The sequence below is a fragment of the Hyperoodon ampullatus genome, assembly GCF_949752795.1.
Source record: "Hyperoodon ampullatus genome assembly, chromosome: 14".
Lineage (NCBI taxonomy): Eukaryota > Metazoa > Chordata > Mammalia > Artiodactyla > Ziphiidae > Hyperoodon > Hyperoodon ampullatus.
Window position 1 is genome coordinate 78,731,646 of NC_136927.1, and position 22,086 is coordinate 78,753,731.

A 22,086-nucleotide genomic window follows, 5' to 3' on the forward strand; every position below is an offset into this window, starting at 1 on the left:
AGAAAGCCCACATGCAGCAATAAAGATCCAATGCAGGAAAAATAAATTTAAAAAAAAAAAAGTGACTTCAATTGAAAAAAAAATTAGCAAACATGTTAATAGAAAGTCTCTCTGGATGATAGTGTTAAAATTTACCTTTAAAAAAAAAATCTCCACACTTTTATCTCCCAACTTTCCTGTTCCAAATATGTGTTTCATGATAATGAGGGGTGGGGGGGAATGTAAGCACTGATTTTTTTTAAAAAAAATTTATTTATTTTTGGCTGCATTGGGTCTTTGTTGCTGTGCGCAGGCTTTCTCTACTTGTGGCGAGCAGGGGCTACTCTTCGTTGCAGTGTGCAGGCTTCTCATTGTGGTGGCTTCTCTTGTGGAGCACGGGCTCCAGGCGCGTGGGCTTCAGTAGTTGTGGCTCACGGGCTCTAGAGCGCAGGCTCAGTAGTTGCGGCGCACGGGCTTAGCTGCTCCACGGCATGTGGGATCTTCCTGGACCAGGGCTCGAACCCGTGTCCCCTGCATTGGCAGGCAGATTCTTAACCACTGCGCCACCAGGGAAGTCCTCTCCTGACTTTCTTTTTTTTTGGAACAAAGCTACGTCCTCAAAATACCTTTTTCACTCTTAGGTCCAACACACCAAATAAATGTGAAGTTATTCTAACCAATCAAGTGGAGTCTCACAGCCTTGCAGACAGAAGGCAGCCCCCTTCCAGGTGCTCAGGACCAGGGAAGATGAATGGCCAGTGGCTGAGGTGACATGGAAAAGATGGAGTGTTCACAAAATCTGCCATAGGGACTTCAGTCTTCTAAGACTGGTACCACTGCATACATTTGGTGTAGGAAGAAGAAAACGATGTTGCCCCTGCCCGTACATACCCCAGGCAAAAAGGTGAAGAAGTTGTACTTCTGATTGTTGATGACATTTCGAGGGTATCTCTGGTCCCTCTTCTCGGGGTGCCCCAACCAGACCGTGCGGGGCCTGGGCTCCCCTGAACCACAGCATCTCAGCCACTCGCAGCACCTGTGGGAAAGACACACCCACACCGTCAAGGCCATGCCCACACCCATCCACTCTTCCCAGAATGTCTTTCTCTAAAGCATCTTCACTGGGTCAGAACCACAGCCCCATCTGGGGCTTCATCCTTCAATGAGAGGGGAAAACACAGCTGAGGCGTCTAAGACGCTGTGGTCCAAATCAAAGATGCTTTGTTCCCAAGCCCAAATTATTTCAAAAAGTAGGATTCGTTTTTAAAATAAGATTTAAGTTAAAAAAGTAAATACAGAGCAACAAGTACTGTTATCACTTTGCCATTCTGCAGGTGAGAGAGGAAAGCTCAGGACAGCTGAATAAAGCACCCGAGTTTGCCAAGATGTGAGAAACCGCTGAGTCTGGCCTTGAACCAGGTCCATCTTATTCTGAAACCCAGTGTCTTCCCACCCCACATGCTATCAAGGGTGCTGGTCACACCAAGATTACTATACAGAAAGAGAAGGGAAAGAATCTCCTTCCACACTCGGCTCCCCGTTTTAGCAACATGCTGGAGGAACACGCCAGGAAGATGGTGACTTGGCGCCCCGCATAACCTGGAGACAGGACAGCGTGCCAGCTGTAGGCAAACTGACTCCCAGGGCCGCCCCCGGAGGGCAGCTCACCAGGCACGCCTGCCCTCAGGTCGCCTGTGTGAAGCCAGGGACACCTGCCCAGCTCTGGCAAAACTCAGCTGCTCTGAGACACACACGCCCATCCTCACTCGTGACAAAAAAAGGCAGCCCATCCTTCAGGAGCGGCTCTAAACAGGCATTTTGAGAATTACGAGCATTCGTTAAGGGTCTTTCGTGGAAAGACCCCAGGCTGAACTGTTCACCTCCCCGCCCCCCCCACAGGCTGGGAGCAAGGAACCCCCGCCCTACCAGCCCCTTGAGATGCTGCCAGCTGAAGGCAACCCATCCAGACATGGCCATGACGACTTACATAACCACTTGTCACCTGCGGACCCACCATCTCCCCCTCCTCCTACGGGCCAGGCAGGCCCTTCCCAGGTACTGGGGTGCAGAGCTGAGCACACACAGTCCCTGGGCTTCGGGACTCTAAAGATTAGCAAGCCAGCAAGTTGCCTGCTCAGATGCTCAAAATTTCCAGGATGAAACACGATGCTCTTTCTTAAAAATGGCATCCTGGTTCCGGTAAACCAGTGCTAGGGCTGGGGTGGGGAGGATGGCGGTAGCTCTCCTGAGAATGGGTTTCACTTCTAATAACTCATTCCTGTTGGTGAGAGACACACACAGAAACCTTGAGGTGTCCAGCCCCATCCCTGCTCCTGGGTGTGCGTCACCCAAGCTGGCCATCCGTGGACGCAAAGCACTGAATGAGGGAGGTAGGATGCATTTGACGGAAGCACACCCTTCAATCTGCAGATACCTACCCATGGTCACTGACTTTTCTGTGAACCAGCCAGTCTCTCCCCATCCTATGATAATCCTGTAATGACGACTCCCAGAGCTGAGTGTTTCTAATGAAAGCTGACGAATGAATTTAAGAGAGTGACATACCGTCAGGCTGTTTATGAGTTTTGTCTGTTTTGTCCTGGCAGAAGGTTCCACACAGCCAGCTACCAAGTTAAACTCTCCGTGACTGAACCGGCAGGTGTGCACGTGCACAGGGGCAGGTCATTCAGGGCAGCCCGCACGTGGTAGCAAAGACTGGAACCCCACCTAACCGGTCATCAGAGGGCGGCTGGTCAAATAAGCAGGGAACATCCATACAATGGAATGCTCAACAGTCTTTGAAGAAGGAGATAGAGCTGTATGCGCTAAATAGCCCCATTTGCAAGATATGCTAAATCAGAAAGGAGCTGAAAGGTGTGTCCAGGATGCCATTCTTTGCATGAAATCAAGAGGATAACGTGCAGACTATGCTCGCCAATGCAGAAAACCTCCCTGACAGCTGACACCACCGGTTTCCTTTGAGAAGGAGGCAGTAGGGGCGCCTTCTCCTCCTTATTCTTCCGTCACACTGTACGTATATTACCTACGGGACTAAATGTGCATTTTTATTTTTATTTTTTTTTTTTAGCTAAATCCATAATAGTAAGCATTTATTAAGTGCTCATCTGGTCCAACTACGATTCCAGCTCCTGTGGGGACCTAACTGTGGAACAGGATCCTTCTCTTCTACTTCCTCACAATCTCATTGCAACAAAGGGTAATAAGCATTTGGCACAGGGTAAAATAAGGACTTTGTGTCACCTGAGCCCAGTGTCACTAGCCCCAAGCCCATCTCATTTAATCACCTTGATTGTCACCTTGTTTATTCACTTTCTACCTGCACTGGATATAAGCTGCACACTTTCAATGACTTTTAGGTCAATAGTATTTACTGAGTATCTAATAATAACAGTAATAAGACAAGTGATCATTGCTCCCTTTTTGTCACACATTCATTCACCTAGAATGTCCTGTGCGCTCACAGGATGCAGGTCCTCACCTAGGGCATTCAACAGTGAGCAAGACAGACAAGGTCCTCCTCCCATGGGGAGGAAGAGAGACAGTAAACAGCTATCCAAAATAAAATAAGGCATGGGATAAGAGACGCAGTGGGGGAAGGGGTGTGGCTCAGGGAGACTGGGTGGTCAGGAAGGCTGGGGTGACAGCTGAGCTGAGTGACAAGAAGAAACATCCATGCAACCAGGCAAGGAAGTGCCATCTAGGCAGATCAGAACCGCAAGGGCAAAGATCCAGAGGTAGGAAGCAGCCTGACACACATCTGCAGGGAAAGAAGACCAGTGTGGCTGGAATGCACCGAACACGGGGGAGAAGGTAAAAGATGAGGTCGGGGCTTCCCTGGTGGCGCAGTGGTTGAGAGTCTGCCTGCCGATGCGGGGGACACGGGTTCGTGCCCCGGTCCGGGAAGATCCCACATGCCACGGAGCGGCTGGGCCCGTGAGCCATGGCTGCTGAGCCTGCGCGTCCGGAGCCTGTGCTCTGCAACGGGAGAGGCCACAACAGTGAGAGGCCCGCGAACCGTGAAAAAAAAAAAAAAAAATTGAGGTTGGAAGAGAAGGAGAGGGCAGATGACACAGGGCCTTGTCACCAGGGCAAGGAGTCTGGATTTTACTCCATCCACAGTGGGGATCACTGAAGGGTTACAAGCACAGGGTGGCATGATCTGATTTAATATTTTTTGGCCATGTCTCACGGTTTGCAGGATCTTAGTTCCCCAACCAGGGATCAAACCCATGCCCCTGCAGTGGAAGCACAGAGTCCTAACCACTGGACGGCCAGGGAATTCCCAAGTTACATTTTTTTAAAGGTCCTTCTGGCTTCTGAGCAGAGAAGACACTGCCGTGGGCAAAAGGAGAAACAGGTAACAGGTGTGAAGCTTCTTTGGGGGATGGTGAAGTGTTCTAACATTGTGGTGATGGCTGCACAACTCAATGAATATACTAAAAATTGCTGAAATTATATACTTTAAAGAGGTGAACTGCAGGGTATGTGAACTATATCTTAATCAAGCTGTACATTAACCAAAAAAATTGGAAACAGAAGGATCATTTAGAAAGCTGTTGCCGTCATCCAGGCAAGCAAAGACTAGGGTGGTGGCCGTGAGGGGTGATGAGAAAGATACAGATTCTCAAAATGTTATGGATGTAGAAGTGTATTCTCTTTAAAAAATAATGTCTTACTTCACTTAATGTTCACAACAATCCTACATAGTATGTACTAGCATCATCCCCATTTTCATGATGGATAAACTGAGGCCCAGAGAGGACTCCGTTACCTGCTCAAGATCTACTGCTACATCAGCTCCATCGACTACCGAGTGGTAGAAGCCGACTTTAAGCCCAGGTCTGTCTGATCCAGATCCTGAGCTAAGAGCCTGAGAGTACCCTGCACAGCCATTAACAGCCCCATCAGCACAATTATTTCACAGCTCTATTTTTTTTTTCTAGTCTCTCTTCATGACATAAAATTGGAAAGACCCTTAGGGGCCATAGAGAGTGAGGGCTCTCAGGTTGCTCAAACCGGAGCTCTTTTGTGTGCACATCAGCTGCCCTGCCCCCACACTCATGCATTAATCTTTACATCAATGCGTTGGCTCCCAGCTCCCCAGTCACCCTTCCATGCCCGCTCTGGGAGGTGGACAGACTCCTTTCTGCCTCTCCTTTACAGTCAGTGAAATGCTAAGCCTTCTCAGTAGAGGGCGCTGGAGGGACACCACCGGAGGAAAAAGCTCACCTGTGGTTTCCAGGCTGTGGCACAGTGGGCGGGGCAGCAGTGCGCTGAGTGAGGCCATCGAATGGTGTTCTGGCCAGCCAGGCGCCCAGCACATGCTGTACCTCGAGGCTTTCAAGCCCCACTGTGGCCCAGGGGTCACCTTCCCAGGGCCCTCTTGATATGGACATCCCATGCCCCAGGCCTCCTCCACACCACTGCCTTGATTCCCTCACCCCCAGGTTTGTCTCCCAAGGTCCTCCTGTCACTGTGGCCCTTAGTGTCCCACCAGGGACACTGTGAGCTCCGGTGCCCTCACTCCCATTGTACACCCAATGTGTCAACCATCAGCTGTGCCTGCCACCCCATCGGTACCCCTGGGATTGCTTTCTGGCTTGTCCCACCTGCAGACCAGCTCTGGTCCTGCCATCCAGTGGCCTGAACTATACTGTCTCCAACCAGGTCTGCACCCCAGCCTTAGGGAGGGGCCCCCGTCCAAGTGTGTCCCACCTCAGATTCAGTCCCTTAGCCTAGGCTACCATACAGTTTTCTTCTATAGCCTACAGTTACTCTTGTATCATAATTAATAAGTCCATTTCCCTCCATCTTTCCACCTGAGGCCAACCCCACCTCTGAGCTCCAGGCGTGACAAGCCCAGGATCCAGGCTTGGCCAAGCAGAGCCCTCGGCATGGTGATGGGCTCAGAGAAAGGGCCAATGAGAGGCCTGGCTGGGATTTTTGCTAGAAATTCCAGAAAAGACATGCTCTTCACCCTGGGGTTGTTAAGGTAGCAGAAAACAAGCCTGGAGTTGCAGGAAGCCACCTTGCTCCTGTTTAGGGAGAGTCTGCCTGAAAATGGAGTCACAAGGAGGATGCAGAGACCACAGGAGGCTCCTGCCCACCTCGGGGGCGAGTGTAGGTCTGTCGGTTCCCTGGGCTTCTCAAGTCTTAGGCACCAGTACATTGGTTTTTATTTTACTTTGCTAAAGCCAATGTTAAGTGGGTGCAGTTAACCACCGCCCCAAATCTCCTGTCTGATAGTCCTGTCTGCCACATGGCTGGACCGTCCTTAGTAAGATGCATTCCAGTTGGTTTGTGTGTCTTCACTTCTAAGCTTTTAAAGCCTGCAGTCTATCATCCTGACGTCTGCACACTGATTTCTTTAGAGCTGTGATGTCCAACATGGTGGCTTTACATTTAAGTTACTTAAATAAAAGAGTTAAATTCCTCATTCTCAGCAGCCACATTCTGAGTGCTCCATGGCCACAGGTGGTCAGTGGCTATGGACTGGATGGTGCGGATGCAGAACATTCCAGCATGGCAGAGGTTCTACTAGATGGTGCTGCTTTAGAGCAGCTCTTTCAAGGCATCTCCTTGAAAGGCATCTCGCTCTTGAACAAACCTCAATGCCACAGGAACATCAGCAAGTGGACCCCACAACTGAAGGCAATTTGCCTAAAGAGTTTCCCAAACTTCAGCCCTTTTCACACACATGGGATTTCTACCATATCCAACTAATTCTACTTTCTAACTTCATAACGTTGCCTCAATTTGCATACCTTAAATCAGCGATTCTCAACAGGGAGAAGGGGGTTAGTTACTGGTATCTAGTAGGTAGAGGAGGCCAAGATTCTGCTAAACATCCTACAAAGCCCAGGACAGCACCCACCACAAAGAATGATGCAGCCTCAAATGCCAGTTGTGCCCTGGTTGAGGACTCCTGACTTGGATTTTATTTATCAGTACATAAATGTGTCTTAAAAGGTAACCACTATCATAAATGGAAAATATCATTTATGGCCAGTATCACTTGCCATAAATAGAAGGTAAACATCAAAATCAACACAATGAGAAGCAAATGTTACTAAATTCCAGATACAGTGGCTCCCAGCCCCCAGCCTGCTGCCTGCTTGCCAGTTTCTTCTGCTATTCAAAAGTGGGCCCTGACAGGGTTAAAAGGAAAACTGAAAAAGGAAGTGTCTCGCTATACATCTCAATGTGATTTAGTTCCTGTCCATGAATTACTTAGGATCACTGTAGCACCTGGAGCCGTCATCTGCTATTTGGGGAACTACTGTCCTGCAGTAGAAGCCTTGGGCTTGGTGGCAAATTTACAAATGACGAAGTCCTCCCCCGGCCCCCAGGTCAGTTAAAGCAGAAGAGGCGGCAGCCAGGCTCCCCTGTGACATCTGAATTTATACCCACGACTCTTTTTTCTTCTATCAGCTGCCGCCACACCCCGTCTGTCCAGGGGTGGACATCAGCACCCTGGAGGTCCAAGCGGGGGAGCTGCCTGGAGCTGTGGGGTGGCAGCTGTCACCCTGCTGTTGCTTCTCAACACCAAACTGAGCTGTCACTTTCCCAGACAAATTAACTCCTATCCCACATTCTAGACAGGCTGGGGAGATGGGCTACCAGATAGAGCCCCCGAGTGCGAGAAATTAATGTAGAGGCTGAAAAAGAAGTAACAAGCAAGAGTCACAGTTTCAGAACAGCAGGACCACGTGGGCTAGAGGAATAAACACCAGCTTTTAAACCAGATGGGCCTGTGCGCAAATCCCAGCCCCGCTCCACACCAGCTGTGTGCCCCTGGACAATTCATCTTCTGTGATTCCCACTTTCCCTATCTGTAAAATGACAACAAGACCCGCCTTGCTGAATAACTACCAAGACTAAGGATTTTATATATAAAGGGTGTAAGACAATGCCTAGCACATAACAGGCATTCAATTAAAAGTAGATATTATTTCTCTTCAGTTATTTTTCCAGATTGAAAAAAGAAAACATGAAAATTTTCTCACCTGAATAGCAACAGCTATTCAACTAGGTTAAGATGTAAGGCTAGAAATAATCTAGTCTACACTGCTTCCAGCTTAGACAATTTAAACAAAAGGAAACCAAAATGGACTTCCTTATGACTTGACTCTAAAACAAACAAAGGTTTTGATAGCCAATAGCCTGCCAACCAGATGTGCAGTGTTTTCACACAATCTGGCCAAATGAAAGGAAAAGCAAATATTAGAGAGGGACACGCCAAGGGAACAATGTTTCTGGAGAACGTAACTACTGCGACAAGGAGTTGGCGTCCAAAGAAATGATCATCTCCGCCCTGGTGCCACTCAGCAGGCACTCAGTAAATATTTGCTAAATTGCCTGCATGACGTAGCCACCTTCCCTGAAGCCGGAGTCCAGGAAGCTAGAGAGTCTCAGTGTTGACGGCGGGAAGATCCAGGAAGAAAGTAAAGGAAAATTAAAAGCAACATAGAGAACTCACAGATACAGAGAACAAACTAGAGGGTGCCAGTGAGGAGGGGAGAGACAGGGGAAGGGGATTAAGAGGTGCCAACTACTATGTATAAAATAAGTAAGCTACAAGGATGTATTATTGTACAGCACAGGGAATATAGCCAGTATTATATAATAACTACAGATGGAGCACAACCTTTAAAAGTTGTGAATCACTAGGTTGTACATTTGAAACTTATATCATAGTGTACATCAAGTATACCCCAATTTTTAAAAAAGCAATATAGAGAAAATAGTCTGCAGCAGTAGCTCTCAACGGGGGTAGGGGGTGAATTTGCCCCTGGGGACACTTGGCAACGTCTAGAGAGATGTTTGGCTGTCATGACTGCAGTTCCAGGGAAGGGAAGGGCTACTGGCATTTAGTGGGTAGAAGCCAAGGATGCTGCTAAACATCCTACAGCGCACAAGACAGCCCCACACAGAGGATTATCTGGCCCCAAATGCCAACCGTCCCGAGTCTGAGAACGCTGCTCCAGAGCGGGACTGTCCCCGACATTTCTGTGCAGAGGGAGATGTTCTCTAGCTGCACCATCGAACACACCAGCCATTAGCCACACATGGTTGTTGAGCGCTGGAAACACACATTTTAAATTTTAGTTCATTAATTTAATGAATGAAAACAGCCACATGTGGCTAGTGGCTACCACATTGGACAGCAGGTCTAGAAGGACGTGACCCAAACTGTTAAGTACAGATGCCTGGGGGCAGGTGGGGGGGACTGGAAGGAATGGAAGGGAAGGTATGAAGGGAAACTTCTGCTCTTTGTTCTAGATACAGGGAAGTGGCTAGATTTTTTTTTTTTAAACCGGGAGAATATAAAATCTAGGATCTGAAAGAATGCAAAGAAGGAAGTAGTTCACTGAAGTCTGAAGCATCTCTGGCCACAGGAATGCTACTGTCTGGAGAAGAAACAAGACTATAGTTGTCCCCCTTATCCAAGGGATACGGTCCAAGACCCCCCCCCAGGGGATGCCTGAAACTGAGGATAGCACTGAACTCCACCAATACAGTGTTTCTCCTATACACAAACACCTGTGATAAAGTTTCACTTATGAATCAGGCACAGTAAGAGATTAACAACAATAACCAATAATAAAACATAACAATTATAACAATATACTGTAATAAAAGTTATATGGACGTGGTCTCTCTCAAATACCTTACTGTACAAATTTAATGCCTTTTTCATCTTAACTAAAGTACTTATCACACACTGTGGCCATAAGGTTTGCCGTTTGAGGTGCACGAAAACTAGCACGGATTTCTTTTTCCCTCTTTGTAATTTCACTGATAGAAGATCCATTCTTACCGTGGATCTTAGCAACCTCAGCATACGATTTTTTTTCTTTCCTTTAAGTCGAGAACTTTCACCTTTTCACTTAAAAGAAGCACTTCACAGCTTCCCTTTGACATGTCCGAACTGCCAACATCACTATTCGGGGCCATTATTAAGGAAAATACAGGTTGTTTGAACACAAGCCCTGTGATACTGGGACAGCTGATCTGATAATGGAGACCCATCTAAGTGACGACCGGCAGGATATGCGGGACAGAGGCATGATGATTCATGTCCAGGGCAGGACTAAGGAAGACACAAGATTTCATCATGCTACTCGGAACAGCGGACAATGTAAAACTGATGAATTGTTTATTTCTGGAATTTTCCATTTAATATTTTCGGGTTCATTACGGGTAACTGAAACCATAGAAGGCGAAAGCGAAAGCTCAGATAAGGTGGGACTACTGTTTACCAATGAAAAAAGCCAAGTCAATGTAGCAGCTTCTTCAACCGTAAAGCTCAGATCCTCTGACCTAGCAAGTCTACCTAGAAGGACACAAATATTGGTACTGGTGACCAACGGGAAATGCACTAGGAGGCCGGCAGCAGCAATACAGAGAGAGAGCAAAACCCTGGAAATGACCAAATGCCCATTACGGCAAGACCCCTGTACAGCGGACTGTAGTCTGGAAAGAATAAGGTAGAGACGCACACACTGGCAGGACAAGATCCAAGTGATAAAACGGAAGGAAAAAAGCAAGCAAAAGATAAGCAATTTATTGTCCTATATTTTAATAAAAATAATATATGCTGATATACGCATGGGAAAAAATACTAGGAAACAAACACACACACACACACACACACACTGTTAACTCTGGTTCTCTCGGGTAGGGGGCAGTCACGGATGATGGAAACTGTCGCCTCTCCCTATTTCTCGTGCCTCAAGTCTTCCCCTATTGGTCTCTTTCTGCTCAGAGCACATGAGACCTCTCACATTGCATCCAACCCCACGATTCAATAATGATGAACTCAAATTCACCCCGTTACCTTTTCATCCCAGGTCCTCACAGTCAAGCCACCGACTGCAGCCAAGGCAAGTGAGCTCCAGAACTCTGCACTTTTAGTTCTTCCCTGGCTGTTTCACTTTTCTCCAACTCCCAACCGCTGTGCAAGACTCATCCACACCAGACTTGCTCAGGCAAGCCCATCACCCAACTTCTACTTATCCGTCAAAACCCAACTCTGTTATTCCCGAAGAGAAGAGGAAGCAGCTCTGTTCTCCCTTAGACTTACTCACCTTTTTCTCTCTAGACCAGGACTGACAAACTCAAATCTACAGAAGCCCAGCAAGTAACAGAAAACAATAAATGAACAAAAATAAACAAAGGATCCAGTGGGGTGGGGCACACTGAGGAGAGCAGATCCCATGGGAAGGAAGTAGCTGCCCCCAGATCCTACCAGCATACAATTCTACATAAGCCCAGGAGACCATCCAATTCTTCAAGACAAAGACAAAACATAGATTGTGAGATGCAAACACTCAGTTTTTAAATGTTGGCAACTGATTCAATTTTAAAGTACTAGGCAAAACTAAAACCACACTGAGATAATTTTTTTACTTAGCACGATGACGAAGATCAAAGAGCCTAACAACACCTGTGCTTGGTCAGGATGGCCAAACAGGCACCTTCACTGCTGGGAGGGGCCTAAATCAGTGTTACCCTGAGGGAGGGAAACCTGGCGACAGCTATCAAAATTACAAATGGACATTCATTTTGACCCAACCATTCCCCTTCGAGATATTCCATATGTTCCAAAATGGGGATAAAGACCATTCACCATAACATTGCTAGTAATAGCAAACTAGAAATAACCTAAACCTCATCTGTAGTAAACTGCTTAAAGTACATCTATTCGATGGAATCCTATTAAGCCACTTTAAAGAAAAAATTTAAAGGAATAAAGAAGCTTTTTATGTCCTGATATGGAACAAGCCCAGGGTGTATTGTTAAGTGAAAACAATAGGTTGTAGTGTGTAAGGTGTACTAACAATTGAATAAAAAAGGGAAACATCCATGCATGTTTGTCTAGATAGAGAGATATAAAATACTTGTACTTTTTTTGGTAGATGGTTAGTTTCTCCAGAACGACACTGAAGAAACTGATGAGTGGTTGCCTGGGGAGGGGCACAGGGTAGGTGAACCAAGCGGGTGGGAGGGAGGCTGAGTGTGCAATGTACACACCTTCTGTACCTTTTAACACTGAACTGGGACTTCCCTGGTGGCACAGTGGTTAAGAATCTGCCTGTCAATGCAGGGGACACGGGTTCGAGCCCTAGTCCAGGAAGATCCCACATGCCACGGAGCAACCAAGCCCGCGCGCCTAGGGCCCGTGCTCCGCAACAAGAGAAGCCACCGCAATGAGAAGCCCACGCACGGCAATGAAGGGTAGCCCCCGCTCGCCGCAACTAGAGAAAGCCCCCGCGCAGCAACAAAGACCCGATGCAGCCAAAAACAAACAAATAAATTTATAAAAAAAAAAACACTGAACTATGTGACCTTGTGATTAAACTTTTTAAATTTAAAACCAAAACCAAAAAAAAAACAAACAAACCCCACACTGCTGCCCAAACAGCACACAGCTCTCAGTCTGCAGCCTTAAATCTCAGCCACAAGCTTGTGGGTCAGAGACCAGATACTGCTCGCCTCTCACCCCAGGCCTGGTATACAGCAGGTGCTCAGTCGCTCTGCGTGGATCCCTTCACATGCCCCAGGCACCCAGCATGCAGGGACCCTACTCACACGTGGACACTTTCGCTAGGCCATCTGCTCACGGGTTCTAGAGAGGGCTGGTGTGGCAGCACCCAGCAGCAGCCCACAGAATGCCAGAGAACTGAACAGAGCTAAATGACTCCATGGAAGGCAATTCCCCAGCTACCAGAACAATAAGCAAGAACATGTATAAAGCGCTCAGTGTGTGGCGGCTGTCAATGTGAATTACTTCCCTTGACCCACACCCCCACTTCGTGGGCGCGCTCATCCTCCCCCTCCCACACTGAGAGTCCTGCCGCTGGTGGGGGGCAGAGTCAGCTGTGCGTCCAGCAGGTGGGCCCGAGAGCGATCGCTCTTAACCGGCGCCTGAAGACCTCACACTACAGCAGACTCCAAGAGCCACCTCTGAATTGTTCAGACGACCACCTAGGGAGGAACCCGATGACAGAGACACAGCAGGACACACGGAGGGTCCCCAGTGCCACCGCCCAGGCCCGCATGGCTCCTCCCTCCACCCCACTGTCGTCCTTGACAACGGCTATCACTGCTACTGTAATTCCCGGGGGCCACACGCTTGGGATCTAAGCACCTGACACTCATCAGCTCCTGCAGTCCTCACACCCCCCACCGAGCACTGTCATCGCACCCGTTTTTTTTTTGTTTGTTTTGGTTTTTTTTGGTACGCGGGCCTCTCACTGTCGTGGCCTCTCCCGTTGCGGAGCACAGGCTCCGGACGCGCAGGCTCAGCTGCCATGGCTCACGGGCCCAGCTGCTCCGCGGCATGTGGGATCTTCCCGGACCAGGGCACGAACCTGCATGCCCCGCATCGGCAGGCGGACTCTCAACCACTGTGCCACCAGGGAAGCCCAACACCCGTTTTCAGAGAGCTGGACTCTCTCGCCCAAGGTCATACAGCCAGTGAGAGGAGGAGGCCAATGTGGACAGAGGCAGCCGTGCTTGAATCCAGGCTCTCAGCCCCTCAAGGTCCTCGGCAGCCAAGCCAGGCCGCGGGGAGCCAGCCCTCCACCAGGAACCCGCCTCCTAACCGGACTCAGCTCCATCCGTGCTCCCCTGGAGACCTGGGCTGCAGCCCAGCCAAGGCGCTGCCCCACCGGGCATGGCTCTGGCACCGAGACAGCCCTGGGAAGGCCATGGGGGATGTTTCCAAGGGCACCTGTAAGACGCCAGAAGTTACAACACCTGTCGCTTAGGAGGAGTTTACCTCTGGAAACAGGTGGTAGAGGGGCTGAGGGGCCGGCCCGAGGGCAGCTCAGGCGTGGCAGGGCCCTCACAGGGAGCACTTCACACCTCTCCTAATGATGCTGCTGCAGGGGAACGTGACCCTGGGCTCCAACGACCCCACTACAACCCTCACCCTCCTCTGCAGGGAAGCAGACGTGCCCTTGGCCCCACTGTCTACACACAGCTTTGTCACGAGAAACTGGATCTAGAAAGCCTTTTATTCGTTCAACAAACATTTACTGTATGCTTGCAGACTCCATTCTCTCGCATAGCCACCAAACACACACCACTGCGAGGTGTTCGGTTCCCCCAGTCCATCCACAGAGCGTGACCACGGAGCAAGCCTGTCCTCAATCGACCACAGGCCCCTTCTGCCCTCCAGCTCCACCTGGCTCACACATTAATAAACAGGAAGCCTGATTTGTGGTCGACAAAGAAAGGAAAAAAAGCATGTGTTTTTACTTCTTTCTCTTTTTTTTAAACTTTCCCAATCTCGGGGGTATGCGCTAGGCAAAAGGCAAAATTATCCTGACCCTGGAACAAGGGCCATACTGGCTTTCATGGGGTGTAAAATGGCAGAGCCCTTCCAGAAATTAATTGTCCAAGATGTAGCAAAAATTTATGCATCAAGATAGCCTCTAGGGACTTCCCTGGTGGTCCAGTGGTTAAGACTTCGCACTTCCACTGCAGGGGGTGCGGGTTCCATCCTGGTCAGGGAGCTAAGATCCCACATGCCGCATGGCATGGCTAAAAAAAAAGAAAGAAGAAAGATAGCCTCTGTAGACTAAGTTCTTTTTTTTTTTTTTTTTTTTTTTTTTTGCGGTACGCGGGCCTCTCACTGTCGTGGCCTCTCCCGTTGCAGAGCACAGGCTCCGGACGCGCAGGCTCAGCAGCCATGGCTCACGGGTCCAGCCACTCCGCGGCATATGGGATCTTCCTGGACCGGGGCACAAACCCATGTCCCCGGCATCGGCAGGCTGACTCTCAACCACTGCGCCACCAGGGAAGCCCTAAGTTCTAATTTCTAACAGCAAAAACCAACGAAAATGTCACCCAACAGCCATCTGATAAAATTATAGATCAGAAGGAAACATACCTAAATGTTAATAGGAAGTCGGGCTTTAAATTCTGGCTACTGCATCTTTAACCTTTCTCTAAGAGAAATCACTAGTTTTCTTTAACAGAAATTATTACTTTTATACTAGAAAAAATAAAATGCTAGTGTTTAAAAGTCCCGTGTGGGGTGCTTCCCTGGTGGCGCAGTGGTTAAGAATCCATCTGCCGATGCAGGGGACACGGGTTCGAGCTCTGGTCTGGGAAAATCCCACACGCCGTGGAGCACCTAAGCCCGTGCGCCACAACTACTGAGCCTGTGCTCTAGAGCCCGCGAGCGCCACAACTACTGAAGGCCACGCGCCTAGAGCCTGTGCTCCGCAATGAGAAGCCCGTGCACCACAATGAAGCGCTGCAACTAGAGAAAGCCCCCGTGCAGCAATGAAGACCCAATGCAGCCAAAAAAAAAAGTCCTGTGTGGGGCCCCAGAGCTGGGGAGGGCTCTGAGCGGGTCAGGTACCTCCAGGGCCGCAGCAGCTGTCTCCGGCTTGACTGTACAGGGGCTGTTCTCTAACAAGCCCTGGTCCCCCAGGCCCCTAGTTCCATCACTGGGCACAAAACAGCCCAGTGCTGCTCAGGGGATATTAGTGACCGACAAAGGCTCAGGCCCAGTTAATGCAACAGCCTGGAAACACAAGAAACCTCAGTGATGCAGCAGGAAGCAGCTGGGAGGCAGAGAGGACTGAAATGAGAGCACCTCCAGCCAAGGAGCAAATATGAGGTCACCATGACCCAGGCCTGGGCCTCCCTCAACTTTCCCTTTGTGTGTCTTTGGCGTGCCTCTGCTTTGCAGGGCTAGCGTTCAGAATGAATACATTATTTATCAAGTGACAATAAGAATCAACTTGTAAAAATACAGGGCCCTGGTTATGTAAATTAAAGGTGTCTTCTCAAAGAAATAATATGTTGCCACTTAAAGTGTCATTTACAGAGCACATCATGATACAAAAAAAAAAGCCTTACATTAAAATGCTGAATGAAAAAAAAAAGCAGGAAATAAAAACACATGTGCTACATGGTTATAATTCATCAAACAATGTACACACGGAAACAAGACAGGAAGAAAACAGCATATGCTAAAAGGTTTGTGTTAACTGTGGTTGCCTTTGAAGGGAAAGTTACATCAGTAACTCATTCATCAGTTTTCTCTGTTCTCCAATTTTTAATACACATGCACTCACTTTACAATTAAAAGAAAGTAAATTGTATACTTTTTTACTGTCTCCCTTATGATGAAAACTACTCAAGAAGAGGGTGTTTGGTTGTAATGTATGCAGAAATAGAAATATAATGTCAGTCAGATGAAACTTACATAATGCTACAACCCAATGTTACCTCAATTAAAAAATATCAAAAATAAGAAATGCAAAAAAAAAAAAAGGAAAGGAAAGAAAGATCAAGCTGCAGAATATACTGGGAGGAATCAAGGTAGAAACAAGGATTTGTGTTAGGACAGAGACTGCAATCTTTGAGCTAGTGTGAGCTATGAGCTATGGTGCAAAGTTATCATGAGGCAAAATAAAATCAAAGTAAAAATAAAAAGAGAGTACTTGGTCAGAAAGGCAAGGCCGCTGTGATGCAACCATTTTGCCACGTTTAGGTTCAGGGTTACCATGATGTGGCTATCCTATACGTCTAAAACTTGACTTCAGAGCAAGAAAATGAAGCCTCTCTCAAGTAAATTTTTTTTCAAGTAAATATTTTTTAAAAATAATTTCTTGTGATACTACTATGCTCCCATGAGGATGGCTAAAATGAAAAATGACAAATACCAAGTGTGGACGAGGATGTGGAGCATCTGGCACTTTCTCGGCTGGAGAAGCATAAATTCGTACAATTTGGAAAACTATCAATTTCTACTAAAGCTAAACACAAATATCCCCAAGGGCCCAACAAAGCCACATAATACATGTCCTCAAGATAAGCTCAGGGAGGTCCACAGCAGCACCATTCATAAGACCTCAAGCTGGAAACGTCCCACTTGTCCATCAGGAAGAGATGGGATAGAGGGGTCACGGAATACAGCTGGCCCTGGAACAACATGGGTCTGAACTGCACCCGTCCACTTACTTATATGTGGATTTTTCTCAATAAATAAAGTACCTGTATTTTCATTTTACAGATCTTTAAATTAACTAAGTTTGGGGAAAAGTTTGTGTTTGATTAGAGATCACAATATGTAAAATCAAAAGAACTAGGGTTTGAGTCCTTATTCTATTCAAACTGTTTGAGCTTCTGCTCTTGGGTGAGTCATTTATTAATTCCTTTGTTTTTGAGGCAAAGATAGCAAGCAGTACCAGTACTTGGATTTTTGACTGGTTGGGGGTCAACACCCCTAACCCCCTCCCTCATTGTTCAAGGATCAATGACTTACTCATACTCTGACTTCATATGGCGGACAGAAGTGAACAAACTACAATAAACATGCAACACGGTCAACCCTTATGAACAAAACATGGAGCAAGAATTAACAGGCATGAGTGAGTACCTGCTACATGACTGCATTTACTTAAAGGTCAAAAACAGGCCCAGCCAATCTCTGTTAGAAGTCAGGATATAGATCAAGACGGGGGAGGAAGGAGGCAAGAGGAGGCTTCTGAGGTCAGAGCCTGTTTATCTGCTGCCAGTTACAGGAGTGTGTTCACTTCATGAAAATTCATCAAGCTGTGCGTTTATGATTTGTGCACTTTCCTGTGTGTGTATATATATGTATGGATGTGTACATATGCATAGTTTTTTAAGCAGCTTATTTAGGAAAAAAAACCCTGAGAGGTGGGACAAGTGGTGTTATCTGTTTACTACCTAGTCCTTTGATTTACCAGGACACAATTGTGTCGTTCCTTGTATGAGAGCCTCTAATTGCCTTTAATCTGGAGAACAGAAAAAAGGGGAGAGGATGGGGGCGGGGGAGGTTCTCCAGTTTTAACTATTCTTTGCACTTTCATGGGGACTGACTGTATAAAAGCTAAAAAGTATTCAGATTCAAATCACTTCCTTTTACAGGGTGAGTACACACATTTTAGAAATAGATGTTCTGCACTCCCCCCCCCATTAGCATGAATGTCTCTCCTACAGAGAGAGTGAATTTTTTAAAAAAAGGATCAATAGGGAAACTAACTCTGAAAACAGATATTATGCTTCTGATGGATTTACAGTGATTGGGATAATTTGAAGTTTCCAGAATTTTCCTCTGTCACACCATTTCTGCTCTCTGCTTCTACCAGGAACAATGGAGTACACACATATTTACCTCCAAATCACTGAAGGCTCACAAACCCCCAATTCCTCTTCCCTCAACAAAAGTCACTTCCTCTAAATGGCCATTACAAAAAAACTCAAATAGGAAAGGGCATAGAGACAGGTTGCAAAATACAATTTGCTGCAGAAATTCAAATAAAAATGAGACTTTAAAAAAAAAACTGAAATGAGCTTTTAAGTTTTCTAAACCAAAACCGTTTTCAGTTTGTCACCTGTAAAGTAGGGTTGTCAGGAGGATGAAATGGGATGATCCACGTAAAACTCTTAGAAGAGCACTGGACACCTAATCAGCACACAATAGGGGGTAGCAACTATTATAATTCTCATCAAATTAATCTAGCACAATCCAAGTGACAAGAACTAACAAACCAACCATCCAAAGCGCAACCTGAAATGTGACCCCTGTAAACTCTTTAAGCAAAAGGAAACATCTGGGGACAGCACGTCCACCTTATGGAGCATGTGTTTTAGGTTGCAGGGGGGTGGGGGGTGGCATTCAGCTCTAGTGGACATGACTGTGCAACATGGAGAACGCTTTGCTTATGGAGAACTCTTGAGACCGGACTGTCTAAAGAAAAGCACTAAAGAACTCATCATCAGTTTAAAATAAAGGTTTACCAAAAACACTGAGAGATTCCTCACCTACCAAAATAACCACACGATGCTTCCTATATTAGCCTGCTCAGGCTGCCATAAGAAAACACCACAGGCCAGGGGGCTTAAACAATGGAAATTTATTTTCTTATAGCTCTGGAGTCTGGAAACTCCAAGATCAAGGTGTCAGCAGATCTGTTACCTTCTGAGGCCTCCTCCCTTGGCGTGCAGACGGCCACCTTCTCCCTGTGTCCTCATGGGCTTTCCTCTCATGCCTGGTATCTCTCTTTGTGTCCTAATCTCCTCTTCTTAGAACACCACTCAGATGAGTTAAGGGCTCACCGTAATGGCCTCGTTTTAATTTAATCATCTCTTTAAAGGCCCTGTCTCCAAATACAGTCACTTTCTAAGATGCTGGGTTAGGACCTCGACATGTACATTTGGAGAGGGACACACGTCAGCCCGTGACACTTTCCAAACGTTTTCTTCCAAGAGCTCAAGACTTCCTTAGCGGCTAAATGAGAAGCTGAACTCAGAGTTAAGAACATAATCCAAACATGAATTTCTTGCCCAGCAGGTTTTTCTTTTTTCATTCTTTCTTTTTTTTTTTTTTTTTAAAGACAGGATGAGTCACCTTAAGGACAGTAAGGGGTATGGCTTTTCATAGCGTGTGCGCATTCCACTCATCCAGGGGGTCCTAACAGCTGCCCACTCCTACTCCTCCCACCCCCCGGGGGACATGGCAATGTCTGGAGACAGTTTTGGTTGTCACAACTGGGGGGAGGGTGCCACTGGCATCTAGGGGGCAGAGGCCAGGGATGCTGCCCAACATCCTACAGTGCACAGGACAGGTTCCCAAGGCAGAGAACTGTCAAACCGAAAATATCAACAGTGCTGAGGCTGAGGATCCCTGAGGTCTAAACTGGCCAAACCCTACCTCATCTTGTGTCACAGCAGATGGCGCAGCAAAGAGAGGGAGAGCCTACCAGGCCCCGTTCCCTCCATAGGCCTCTTCTTCCTCAGGGAGGGCAGCCAGCAGGCTCTTCCCTGGCACTGGGCAACTGCCACAGAGATCTAACTGGAAGAAGGCAGTAGTCTCCAGCCCACCCAGCTTTCCAATTCACACAAGAAGCCTTTCTTTCCACGGGGCCCCGTCCAACTGTCCTCTCCCACAAACCTCTCAAACTCTAGACAATGACTAAAGCAGCGTTAAGGTCCCAGATGAACTAGGTAAACTAACCATCGTTTAAAAATGTTTTTCATGGACAACCTAGCAAAATAAAAAGAATTTTTAAGTCTACAAATAACAAATGCCGAGAAGGTATGGAGAAAAAGGAACCCTCCTACACTGTTGGTGGGAATGTAAGTTGGTGCAGCCACTATGGAAAACGGTATGGAGGTTCCTCAAAACGCTAAAAATAGAACTACCATATGCTCCAGCAATCCCACTCCCGGGCCATATATCCGGACAAAACCATAATTCGAAAAGATGCACGCACCCCAATGTTCATAGCAGCACTATTTACAATAGCCAAGACACGGAAGCAATCTAAATGCCCATCAACAGATGAGTGGATAAAGAAGATGTGGTACATGTACACAATGTTATTAGTCAGCCATAAAAAAGAATGAAATAATGCCATTTGCAATAACATGAATGGACCTAGAGATTATCATACTAAGTGAATAAGTTAGAGAAAGAGAAATATCATATGACATTGCTTATATGTGGAATCTAAAACATGACCTAAATGAACTTATCCATGAAACAGAAACAGACTCACAGACATACAAGACAGACTTGTGGTTGCTCAGGGGTTGGTGGGATGGGCAAGGGATGGAGTGGGAGTTTGGGGTTAGCAGCTGCAAACTATTATATACAGAATGGATAAACAACAAGGTCCTACTGTAGAGCACAGGGAACTATATTGATATTCTGTAATAAATCATAATGGAAAAGAATATATACATGCATAACTGACTCACTTTGCTATATAAAGCAGAAACTAACAACATTGCAAATCAACTATACTTCAATAAAATAATTTTTTTAAAAAAATAATTTTTAATCTATTAGCACCACCAGCTTATCCCTTTTCTTTCTCCTTTGTAACAGTAACATTATATTTTTAGACCAACAGCACCATGTTATTAGCACAGGCCACCACCTCCTAAATGTCAGGCATGACGTGGGCACGTCTACAAACCTACCGAACTATTACTGACTTCATACTTTTAAATGAACTCTGTGTTTTTTACTGAAATGTATTCTAAAAGAAAACTTCCTGTCACTACTACAAAGAGAAAACAAGTATCACTTGGCACAAACAGAAGGAACTATAAACATATTTGCTAACCTTTCAGTGTTTGGCCACGAGCCACCTAAAGTGATCTCTGGCGAAGCTTCCCGCAGGCCAAGCTCTGAATACCCAAATCAATCTTTCAAAGTCACATGAATAAAAGATGCTAGCTTTAAAAACAATCAGCACCATTCTATCTCTTTAGGTAAAAGTCATCGAAAAATATGTTACAATGAATCTTTTTCTTTCTAAATTAAACCATGGCTTTAAAAACAATCAGCACCATTCTATCTCTTCAGGTAAAAGTCATCGAAAAATATGTTACAATGAGCCTTTTTCTAAATTAAACCAAAGTCCACTCACGTTTAGGAGGGAAGCTCGAGGCACTTCATGTCTATTCCCAAAGGTGGCCATCAAGTCTGGCCAGCCCTAGTTAATGACTTTCATCACGTGCATCTGGGTAGAGATATTAAAAGAAACTTCTGTTCTGAGAGATAACAGCCCAAAGTCCAAAGACGGATCATTCGACACCCCGCCTCCTCCTTTCTACTTGTTGCATGGGTGGCCGAGGTCAAGGTCAAATGGCCACCCTGCTTCCTTAGGGACTGGCACCCAGGTGGCTCACTGGCCTTCCTCAGGGAAGCCCCGGCAAGAGTGGCGCCTGTATCCAGGCTCTACCCTTCAGCATCTCCACCTGGGTTTGTAATTTCACATCTGGTGCCACTGCCTGTGCCTGGCATGGGCAGGGAGCACCTGGTCCGGGTTTGGTCAGTACAGGCGAGGGCCCACGGCAGGGATTCTGTAACAGGAAGTGGATGGCACAAGTGCAGCTGGGCTGGCAGAGGACGCATAGAACACTTCCTGATGGGCCGCTACCAACGCCTGCTCTGACTGTACTCGTCCAAGGGAGCAGAGAGCTGTTCACGCAACTCTCCACCCGTCACAGAGAGGGGGCGGGCTGGGGGCCATACATGTCAGTCACCAGCACAATCCCCCGATATGCTCCCCCCAACAC

The 22,086-nt window shown here is 47.0% G+C and overlaps 1 protein-coding gene across 1 annotated transcript in view; it reads right to left on the reverse strand.

The window, feature by feature from the left end:
- ATP9A (ATPase phospholipid transporting 9A (putative)) overlaps positions 1-22,086 on the reverse strand; it is a 131,155-nt gene that overhangs the window by 103,236 nt on the left and 5,833 nt on the right. The window contains exon 2 of the mRNA XM_079718608.1: positions 871-1,015. Coding sequence (XP_079574734.1) covers positions 871-1,015 — 145 coding nt within the window. The remainder of the gene's footprint in view (positions 1-870; positions 1,016-22,086) is intronic.